This window comes from Emydura macquarii, unplaced genomic scaffold, assembly GCF_026122565.2.
Source record: "Emydura macquarii macquarii isolate MOO-44397 ecotype Brisbane River unplaced genomic scaffold, CSIRO-AGI_Emac_v2 contig_1790, whole genome shotgun sequence".
NCBI classification, from domain to species: domain Eukaryota; kingdom Metazoa; phylum Chordata; order Testudines; family Chelidae; genus Emydura; species Emydura macquarii.
Window position 1 is genome coordinate 30,449,775 of NW_027131927.1, and position 12,089 is coordinate 30,461,863.

The 12,089-nt window shown below is 40.5% G+C and overlaps 1 protein-coding gene across 1 annotated transcript in view; it reads right to left on the reverse strand.

Annotated features, from left to right (window-relative positions):
• STPG2 (sperm tail PG-rich repeat containing 2) overlaps positions 1-12,089 on the reverse strand; it is a 393,190-nt gene that overhangs the window by 294,305 nt on the left and 86,796 nt on the right. The window contains exon 10 of the mRNA XM_067557395.1: positions 6,577-6,669. Coding sequence (XP_067413496.1) covers positions 6,577-6,669 — 93 coding nt within the window. The remainder of the gene's footprint in view (positions 1-6,576; positions 6,670-12,089) is intronic.

The window sequence follows — 12,089 nt, forward strand, 5'->3', positions numbered from 1 at the left end:
GCCTTGGCCATTGACCTCATGGTTTTATCAGAGGCATCATGGACCCCTACATGTGGCCATCTGGCCCACTTCAATGATCTACTTCATTTCATCCCTGCACTCCAATGGGATTTTGGAAAGGAAAGAAGTGATCCTCTCCCAAATTATATTTGGTGAACAATGCCTGGTAGTTCACCACCTGACGCTTCAGCAAGACTGATGAATATACTTTGCGTCCAAAAATGCCTAATTTCCTGTGGTGTTGTCCTCGGGAATGCTTTTAGTACAATCAGATTACTTCAGTTTTTCTTGTGCTGCAGAAATGACCAGGGCCTATGAGTTTCAGTAGGCATCAAACTGCTCAAAGAGCTCCATGGTACTCAACCCGAGGTCATGTTTCACAACAGGGGAGAGGCACCTCTAGCTCAATGCTGGTGAGAACAAATATGCTGTCAATGAGGAGTAGGATCTCTCTGCCTCAAAAGGCAGAGCTCAGGACTAGTTTGGAGCCAGTGCTGGTCACCTCATTGGTAGTGGGAACTTCCTGAACGTCAAGGAAATGGTAGGAATAAGTGGTCAGTTTTCATAATGGAGAGAGGTAAATAGCAGTGTCCCCTAGGGATCTCTACTGGGACCACCACTGTCAACATATTCATAAATGATCTGGAAAAAGGGGTTAACAGTGAGGTGGAAAAATTTGCAGATGATACAAAACTACTTAACATAGTAAAGTCCAAAGCAGACTGCAAAGAGTTACAAAGGGATCTCACAAAACTGGGTGACGGCAACAAAATGGCAGATGAAATTCAATGTTGATAAATGCAAAGGTAATGCACATTGGAAAACATAACCCCAACTATACATATAAAATGATGGGGTCTAAATTAGCTGGTACCATTCAAGAAAGAGACCTTGGAGTCATTGTGGATGGTTCTCTGAAAACATCCACTCAATGTGCAGCAGCAGGCAAAAAACACTAACAGAATGTTGCAAATCCTTAAGAAAGGGATAGATTATAAAACAGAAAATATCGTATTGCCGTTTTATAAATCCATGGTATGCCCACGAATACAGCGTGCAGATCTGATCATCCCATCTCAAAAAAGATATATTGGAATTGGAAAAGATACAGAAAAGGACAACTAAAATGATTAGGGGTATGGCAAATCTTCCTTCTGAGGAGAGATTAATAAGACTGGGACTTTTCAGCTTGGAAAAGAGATGACAAAGGAGAGATATGATAGAGGTCTATAAAATAATGACTGGTGTGGATAAATTAAAAAAGGAAGTGTTATTTACTCCTTCTCATAACACAAAAACTAGGGGTCACCAAATGAAATTAATAGGCAGCTGGTTTAAAATGAACAAAAGGAAGTATTTCTTCACACAATGCACAGTCAACTTGTGGAACTCCTTCCCAGAGGATGTTGTGAAGGCCACAAGTATAACAGGGTTAAAAAAAGAGCTAGATGAGTTCATGGAGGATAGGTCCATCAATGGCTATTAGCCAGGATAGATGGAGATTGCTGTTTGCCAGAGGCTGGGAATGGCTGACGGATGGATCACTTGATGATTATCTGTTTTGTTCATTTCCTCTGAAGCACCTGGCATTGACCATTCTTGGAAGACAGGATATTGGGCTAGATGGACCATTGGTCTGACTCAGTATGGCTGTTCTTATGTTAGGGATCAGTCTCTGTCCATGGCATCTCCAGAGGAGACACAGCCTTCTCCAAGGCATTTCTCAGGTCCTTGCCTGGCTGTGTTCCAGGTTCTGGTACAGGGATCAGTGCCAGATCTCTCATTCCACCCAACTGCTTAGTGGCTTTTATCATTGGAAGAGTTTTGTTTTGTGTCATCAATCCTGGACGGTTCTTCAGTTTTAGACCTCAGTCTGGCTTTGTGAGTCAGTGTCCTGTTTATGAGTGAACATAGGTTCCAGCTTCGATGCCTGAAGTGCCAGTACAGGCTAGTACAGGTGCCAGAGTCATCAGTGTCATGGCTGCTGATTCTGAGGTAGTTAGTGCTGAAGCTATTGATGCTGAGGTCTTGGGCACCAGGACCTTCACTGATATTGAAGTAATCAACATCAACTTCAGTGGTGCCAATTTTGTTGGTGTCCTCTTTGCCTTCTTTCCATGTAATCCCAGAGTCTGATGCATTCTCAAACTAGTTCAGACCAAAGTTGGATTATTTGGCCTTGCTCTGATTGTAATTCTCATCTCTGGGTCCAAAGTGACCCATGTAGACTGATCTACGAGATGTAGCTTGAGCCAAGAATCCCTCAACCAACAGATCCTGGAGGAATAAGACTTGCAATCAGAGTACTTGTCCCCTAGGCAAAAGAGATATTGGCTTTGTCCATCCTTGAGGGGGATAAGTCTGTTGAAGGGTGGGCAGAATTTAAACCATGTGAGTTTGGATTCTGCCATGAAGGGTTGTGGTTAGCACAAAGCACTTCACCCTAACGTACCATGGATGTAAAGGGGGATTGTAAAGTGCTTCCCATTAACAACTAGTGTGTCTCCTTGTTTCTGTGTCTGAGATTATAGCTCTCACTGCATCGAGTGCCCCCATGCTGGTTGTTGCTCACTCTGCACCAGGTTGCAACCCATGGACTATATAACCAGCAATCTGCGTCTGCTCAGTCTCCATCCCTGTTGCTGTTTCCTTGGGCTCCAGCCTTTTCTCTTGTCTGACTCAGGGTTTACTATTGGAGCTTACAACACTTCCTGTGTCTACTTCACTACTTTCTAGCCTGTTGCCAGATTCCTTACTCTTGGGTAGGATCATAGGGCTGACCACCTCACCAAACTTCCTCCTTGCCCCTGACAACCTCTCTCCTCCGAGGAAGTGACTGCAGACTCCTTCCCCTGCAACTCGTTTATGCTCTCAGCGTCTTGACTTTATAGTGCTCACCCAACCCCTCCCAAGCTGGGACTCATCCTCAATTAACCCTGGCCCTCCTTCTCTCACATAACGCCAGGTGACCTACTTGGCCTCTCAGACCCTCATTAACCCTATCAATGTTGGTGTAAGATGTACACCCCAGCACAGGGATCAATGGTCAAATTATTTTCTTCTTTCTTTCTTAATAAAATACCCTGTAGAAGAAAGTATAAAGACACGATTTCTTCACCAAGATGGTCTAGGAAAATGGTTTAGGGTATCTAAAGAAAGTAGCAGATTGGACACTCTCCACATTCCATCTCACCAACATTAGTGATAAGAGGGAACTGAGGGAGAGTCACAGCCATCCTTCCTTTATGTCCTCACACGGAGGCATGAGGCAGCACAGGAAGCATGTGTGACCTTAACAGACACTGCTATTCAGAAGAATCTGATCACGCAGACATGAGGTGCATACACACCTACAGTGGGATCTACAATGACACATACTTGAAGAACTGTTACAATAGATACTGCATAGCTGTATTGTTTACTGGAACTTATATTTTCTGATTCTAAGTACAGTCTTGCCAAGTAATTATTACGTACACTACCACAATGACTTCACATGTGCCCAGAGCTTGGAGAATAGTTTGAAGATATATGACAGAAGAGATTGCTTTGCTGATCTGTGTCAAGATCAATGCATCTTATGAGGTCTGATTAATATCAACTCATTCAAAACTTAATTTTCCAGAATACATTTTTTAATTATCATAAAATGTCATAAAATGCTTCTAGACTGAACTTGATAAGTTTATGGAGGGGGTGGTATGATGGGAAAGTCTAATTTGGCAATTAATTGATCTTTGACTACCAGCAGTAATATGCCCAATGGCCTGTGATAGGATGTTAGATGGGATGGGTTCTGAGTTACTACAAAGAATGCGTTCCGGGTGTCTGGCTGGTGAGTCTTGCCTGCATGCGCAGAGTTTTGGTGATCGCCATATTTGGGGTCAGGAAGGAATTTTCCCCCAGAGCAGATTGGCAGAGACCCTAGGGGGTTTTCGCCTTCCTCTGCAGCATGGGGCATGGGTCACTTGCTCGTGGATTCTCTATACCTTGAAGTCTTTAAATCATTATTTGAAGGCTTCAATAACTCAGTCATAGTTTGGGGGTTTATTACTGGAGTGGGTGGGTGAGGTTCTGTGGCCTGCGTTGTGCAGGAGGTCAGACTAGATGATCATAACGGTCTCTTTTGACCTTAAAGTCTATGAGTCCAGCTCTGCTCTTAAAAATTATTGTAAAAATGGTATTGTAGAATTCTGTATTTACTGTCATTCAATGACTTTCAAATAAAGTTTGTTTGCCTGCAGTTTTGTTGTAGCCTGCAGCCCAAATCTGCAGAAGAGCTCTGTGAAGCTCAAAATCTTCTCCCTTCGACTAATGGATGTCAGCCTAGTAGAAGATATTACCTCACCTTCCTTGTCTCTCTCAAGTAAAATGTGTTCAGTTTAGAACTGTTTCATAACACTGCCTCTACAGATCCACATGGGAAGAATCATGTATCCTACCATGTGAGCCATAAGATCATTCAAAAACTAGTAGTACGGCATTAAATTTCAGAAAGCAATATTTTTTTTAAATGAACACACTAGTTTGAAAGATTCTAAAGTCAAAAGTGAAGATATTAAAATCCTTAAGAATAGAATGGAGCTGCTTAAGTATGTTTTAACTAAGTTACAGAAGGTATGCATAGTCCATTAAAAAAGCGGAAACAGGGAAGTTAGAAAAACCCCCATTATGATTAAATCAGAAGGCTGAAGGGGCAAATTTGAGACAAACATATCCTTCAGCAAATGGAAATTAAGCCCAGGTAAAACCAGCACAAAGCTGCATAAACTATGGTAGATACAAAATCCCAAAGCTACTATTTTTAAGTAATAAAGAACGGGTACTGTCAGAGAGTGAGGTGTCAAAAGTAGCAGCAGTGCTGGAACAGAATGATAAATTAAAGCATCTAATGATATACATCCAAGAGTTCTGTACAAATTAATTATTAAGTGATTGAACTGCTAACAAAAATATGCAAGCTCTCACTAAAATCACTTACTACAACAAAGAACTGGAAGGTAGCAAATGTACATCTCTTTAACGAAATGTTGTCTGTGGTCATACAGGAATTATACATCAATAAACCTTACTTCAAGTCCCAGGTAAACTGGTTGAAAAGATCAGCAAAAGGAGAATTATAAAAAACCCAGAAAATGTAAGAGGATAGGGACAAGCCAGCACAACTTCTGCTGAGGACAGGGGCATGCACAAGGGGGGGGGCAACCAAGGGAACAAGCCCCCCAAAAAATCTCCTTGTGTCCCTGAAGCCTGGGAGGAAGCAGCAGGGCACCTGGCTGCTAGCTGAGCTCCTTCTCCCCACATCACTACAGCCGCAGCCTGCTGCTTCTCGTGCCCTGCTGCTGGAGCCCATGTGTTGCCTCTGCCTCCACCCCAACTCACCACAATGGGTGGTCTGAAAAGCAGGCAGCAGTGTTGGAACTCTAGCAGCAGGGAATGAGAAGCAGAAGGCTGCTGCTGTAGAGGTGGGGGAAGGATGAGCTCAGCTGGCAGCCAGCTGCCTGCTACTTCTTCTATTTCTGGGCTGCAGGGACATGGAACGTGCCACTGCCAGGAAGATCCATTGCTTCCTTGCTGCTGGGCATCCCCACCAGAGTCATCCCAAGAAATCTAGAGGGCAGGGGAGAGGAGGAGCCATGCAAACCTTTCATTTGTGTGTATTTAACATGCCCCTCCAAAAGTATTCAAATTTAAATTCCTGTGCACATCCCTGGGAGGCCAATCATGTCTCTTTAATCTACTGGAATTTTTAAGAACACGATCAAAATAGTAGACAAAGAGGAAACCACTGATAAAATGCATATTAGGAGTTTCCAAGTGCCTTTGAAAAAGTCTCTCATAAAAGGCTTTTACAGAAAAAAAAAATAATCAGGAGGTGACAAAATACTGCCAAAGACTAGAAACTGGCTGAGACACAAAGCAAAGAATAATAGTGCAGTTCCCCAAAGTTCCACACAAGGAAATATGTTCTTTAATACATCTAGTAGTGATCTGGAAAAGGTGGTAACTTGTGACGTGGCCAATTTGTGGATGACACAAAAATTATTTAGGATAGTCAAGATCTCAGAAGACCATTATGAACTTTGCAAGGGCCTCACAAACACAAGTGAAAGAGTAGCACAATGGGAGATAATCTTTGTTGATGAATGCAAGGTAATGCATATTGTAAGAACTAAGTAGAACTACTCGTACACATTGCTGCATTCTAAATTAACTGTAACCTCTTAGAAAGAAGACCTGAACATCACAGCTCAATAAAAAAACCCACTGCTCAATGTACAGCAATGGTTAAAAAAAACCAAAAATCATGTTAGGACACAAAAAATGAGAAAGAAAATCATATTGAGAGTATTATAATACCATTCTGGAAGATGTCATTCTCATTGCTATTAATTTATAGACCCCACAGAAAACACATGCCAGATTTTCTGCAGGCATAATTCTACTGACTTCAATGGACCTTAGCTTGCAAAGAATTTGACCCCACAAATATTGTTTGTATCCACAAGTTTAAAATATTAGAGGGAATTCAGTAATATAAAAAGAAAACCTAAGTAATCTGGACAGTTATCTTACCAGGGCACCTATTGGAGTTCTTTCTGTTGATGACAAGAGGACAGGTGATAATTGCTTATGTTGTTTATATGGTTCTTCAGTGCTCCCTTTGACCTGAGAATTCCAAAGTATGAAGAAGTGTTAGTCTTTAAAAAACTCTGTTCCAGAATCTATCATTTGTTTTGTAGTTTGAATTCACATTAGTTCTGTTTTCATTAAAATGAATGGGTACATTCCATTTCTGTGCATACGAATACAAATAGTTTCACATTCTCTCCTCCCAGCCAAGTAAACCTCTTGAAGCCTAACTTTACATTAATATCATGAATTTGTTTAAGACTATGTTGTTCAGTGCTCAAATCTCAGCAAATGAAAAACTAAGATTATGACAACTTGGCCCTATTGCTCATCCTTTATTTTTTTATTGCGAACAGGTAACAATATAAACAGCAAAATATAAAAGTAACCATCTAAAAAGAGAAATAGGAATAGAAAATTGTGTTATGCAGCAAAGCTAATTTTTTTACTATGAGCACTTAAACTTTTAAAGTTCCTCTTTGAGTGTTTAATTTTATAAACTTAATATAAAACTATACATTTTATATTAACAATATGAAAACTAATTTATCTGGGTTTCCTTAAAGGAAAGAGAAAAAAAAGTTAGAAGGGGGTCTTAAGTGTTCAAAGAACCTTTATTTATGCACACACAAAATAAAAAATATTTTAAAACATCTACCTAAATAATAAGCTAAATTAATCTAACATCAAATATATGTTTCATTTCAGGTTATGCATTAAGCTCGTAGGACCTGATTCAGGGAAGCACACAAGCATATTCTTATGTTCCACTGACTTCAAATCATGTGTATTATTGTAATGTGAGGCTTTTGAACTCACAAAGTACAGCAGTTACAAGGTGACATCCATGACTTAAACACATGCGTAAGGCCTTAATGCATGCACCTTAGCTGCTCTAATTACAAAACTAAAAAGGCTACATTATAACAACACTTGTGGAGCTTGTAATGTCCATTTCCACAAGAACAAGGTTTGCAACATGCAACACTTATAACTGTGACATGCATGGATATTTATAAACATCACAGGGGCTACAGCACAAAAAGCACCACCACCACAGAAGCAGGAAAGAAAAGATTGAGCAAATAGACTATTTCCTGAGCCTGCAAACTTGTTCTTATAAACTTTACGCAGCGCTAACTGCATTAGGGATTGCAATGGGAGCACAAAAGGAAAAAGGGTGCTTTTCAAGATACTTACAGCATCTTTATTCACAGCTACAGGCTTACATTTGTTGTGGGGAAAGGTGGGATAGGTTCAGATCCATGCAGTTTCCTCACCTGCACTCTTCCTCTCTCTACCCTATATCCCCCTCTCTCTAGGGTAACCATATTTCCCAAAGGAAAAATGAGACACCGCACGGGGCTCGCCTGAGCCTGCCCCCCCAACACACACACGGAGCTGCCTGAGCCTTCCCGTGCACGGGGCTGGCCTGAGCCACCAGGCTTCACTGCTTGCCTGAGCCCTGCCATGCACTGCCGCTTGTTCCCTCCGGTCTGAAAGTTCCTCCACACTCCAGTGGGGGGGGAGAAGGGGGAAGAGACCCAACTTGGTTTTTTTGCAAAACTGGGCATTTGTCCCATTTGGTCTTGCCATCAATAGGCAAGAGCAAAAGGGGAAAATGCCCAGTTTTGCCCCCCAAAAAATCGGGACACCCAGAACAGGGCTTAAAAAGGGGACTGTCCCGGCCAAAACAGAAAGTATGGTCACCCTACCTCTCCTTCGAGTAGCCTGATGACCCATACACATGAGGCCCACTCACCCAAGGTTGGGAATCTATGAAAAATTATGCTCTTCAGATCCTGGTAATCTCCCCACTGATCTTGTGACATCATATAAGCTCTGCACGGAAAACCCTTATGTGCTGCCAACTTTGTGTATTTAAAAGCTTTGTGCACAAAAATTTAAATGCAGGAAATGGAAGAACAGGAAACAGTAATCATGAGCTACATTACTCCAAGTAGAATAATAATTTTTCAACTATTGTAACATCTTTTGTGGCCAACACTGTAAGCTATGGTTTTGAGAACGGATGTAGCATTTTGAAATGTTAGCTGCAATTTTTGTTCTTTTTTAATCACTGTACTTCATTTGTTATGTAATGCAGTTAGTTTAAGGAGATTTTTATATGGGGGTTTACCATAGATAAAGGTATCAATATTTTGTTATTAATCTCTCTGAACCAATCAGTACATGAATGTCGGAAATACCAGTTATTTTGGGGAATGTCTTTTGTTAAAAGATGTAGTGATTTTGAGTTTTTTAAGTTTTGTGTTCCATTAGGTTTTAGTGGTCACTTTTAAAACTGAATAGAGGTGATATGAAACACTGCCAGCCACTGATTTTGGTTCACAGGCCTCGCTATATCCCCAAGAAACGTTAGTTTGCCCCCCTCCACTTCTATCAAGAGACTGTTAGATCTAAATTTTTCTATAATGAGTTCTAATGATAATGTATGTGAACTGTTCAGCTCACTTGATTAAGACCTAGGGGAACTAAGTTATTTGCATTTGACAAATGCTGGAGAAAACTGTCCCTACATCTAACATATTTAGTAATATGTTTTCTCTTCCTTCCCATATGATTATAATTCTGTTAAAGTAAGCTGTCAGGGAGCAATAATGGGGTTCTTAGGTAGTTGTACTTGATATAATTGATAATACAGAACTTGAGAGACAGAGAGCCATCCCGTGAGTGAAAACATTAATTACTTGAGAATGCAAGAGAAGCATTTATTTTGTTGTTTAAGTTTAGTTTTAATTTTGAGATATTTATATCTTTACTTGAATGCTGAAATTTAGGAATGTTGTACTTTTCCATTTATAAAAAATATTTTAGAACAAAAATTAAAAAAACACTTTACTGTGCTCTTCATTTTAAAACAAGAATATTAGAAAATTACTATAGTCCTTCTTCTGTTTACTTGCCTCAGCCTAACTTTACTGTGTAAGAAGCATCCTTGAATGTAGTATTGATTATTTATCACAGTACTGGCAGAAAGCAATGCTCAGTACTCTAATTCCAGAAACCCAACATAAATTTACCAACAGCTAAGACATGAGTTACTACACTCTTTCATGATTGGTTGATTTAGCTGAAAGCCCTGAAATCTTACTGGATAATTTCTAAGGAGGCTGGAGCCCTCATCACTTTAACTGGGCATACAGTATAAATCTGTGAAAGAGACCACAGAGAATCAAACCATGGAGAACTGAATAGAGCTCCCAGCTGCCACAGAAAAAAACTGTGTTTTGGATCTAAATTATTTTGTTCCTGACCAAGAATTTTTCAAAAAAGAAGAGCAGAAATGAAAATGTTACTAACTGACGTCTGTGAAATTGTGGTTAATGTTTACTTAACCAACACTCAAACACTGTTAGACTACTTAGCTTAAAAGTTACTCTGTATACAGAAGAGGCCTGGCAGCAGCCTAACCAATAATACAATCCTATCAGAGGGGAGCAGAAGGGGCAGAAGCTCCCTGTAAATGGTGGGGCAGGGGAAAGGAGGGGGAGCGAAGAAGGAAGGAAATGAGACTTGGAGGCAGCTGGCTCCAGGCTAGAAAGGAGGATCCTGGAGGTTCCTATCTGCTCCTGAGATCATTACAGCCCCTCCTGGTTCCACTCCCTGATCTCCAGCATAATCTCAGGCACCACTCCATCTGCTCCATCCCCTCTGGAACCTGCTCCCCGCCACCCAAGGATGTTCATGAGTTTATGCGGTGGTGGAGCCCCCACAATATTTCCACTACAAGGGCACTAGCCCTTCTTACCCCTCTGGTTCCACCCCCCGAAACATCATATTTGAAACTTGCAGAAGGAGTTACTGTAAATTAATAAAAAAAACTATGAATTATTACAGGGACCTTCTGAAGAAGGCAGAACATTCTTTAGCCTTCACAAATGTTTAATTTTATTTTACAAAAACCTAAGCACTCAGAATCAGTGCTGATGCATGTTATACAAATAAGAATTGAGAAGTAAGTGTGGAACCAGAGGAAAGGACTGGAAAGAGACCCTGCTGGGGAGCAGAGAACTGATGCCCAAGTTTGAGGCGCACTGGACACTAGTGAAAAATGTTTGTGGGACAAGATAAAACAAGAAAAAAGAAATCCGATCAAAGAAAGGTATGAGGATGGATTGCAACATGAGCCTAAGGAGCACGCAGACCTCTCAAATACAGTTTTAGTCAGACACTTACTCAGCATAGCTCTCTGTCCCTCTCTAATGTCTAAACCAAACAGAGTTTAATGTATCTGCTCAGCCTTTGAGCTGATGTGACATGAAGTGATGGTCTTTCACCTCAGGCAGCAAAGGCTCAGCTTTTAGATCAATAGGCCCAGGTTTCAATCCCTCTATCAGTGCCCCATGTAGGGAACACCTCCAAAATCAAGGAAAAATTGTAGTGGACAGATAATGACTATCTGTTTGTATGAAATATTTATTTTATTTATTTTATAATTTTTGCTGTTGAAGTTGAATTAACATATGTCAAACATAGGAAGACCCTGGAAACTGATCCCAATTTAAGACAAGGCCCCTTCACTCTACTATGTAAAGTGTAAATTTACTTTATTTAAGGCTTCTTTTCCTTCCAGAGTGAGGTAAAGAGATTTTAGTGTAAATGACAGTGATGCCCCATGTGTTTATTTTTGGAGAGTAAAGAGTTAAAAGCTGGACAAGTGGTCAGGCCTAAATTACAAGGAACGGGGTCAAGGCAAGGGCAAATCTTGTTCCTGTTAATTAGTATGAATTTTATTTAGAGCCTGTTATCTCTCTTCTTCTCCTCCCTTCATGGCCACCTGCATAGGGAATGAGTCTATTGCTATTTCTGTGCAAAGTCTTTTGGTGGGAAAAAGCATTATCTTCCTTCTCCCCTTGGCATGCCTTTACTTCAAAGAATGTTAGTGTAAAATGTATAGGTTCTAAGGTGATGTGCCTGACCTCTGTACGGTAATCCTGTAAACAACAAAAAGGGGCAGGTATAATTATATTCATTATGTAGTTGTTAATATTCATTTTATAGGTGTCAATGTAACCAAATAAGGGTCTATGCGGAGTTGCTGAAAATGTATACATTTACATACTGTTATGGATAAAAGAATTGTAAAATAACCCCCTTGTTGCTCACTCGCAGCATCGAGGTGGAACGAGCAGGCAATAAAGGGTTCCGTCTCCCAATCCACCCATGGGACAACCTGTTTGATTATTTCTAACATTTATCACTGCAGTAATTAAAGGGTAATACACTAGCAGTGCTAATTTATAAAAACAAGTTTTGCCTGTACAGAAATCCTAAGGTAAAAACTGGTATATCTATCTAATGTCTTTGCATAAAGATTGTGTGGCTAGAACACCTGAGGAAAAGTTAACAGTTGACCTGCATGCATTGCTTATTTGTAATCAATGATTCAAAAGTCTCTTGCACAAAGCAGCATGAAGGTGTATGTTCCTGCA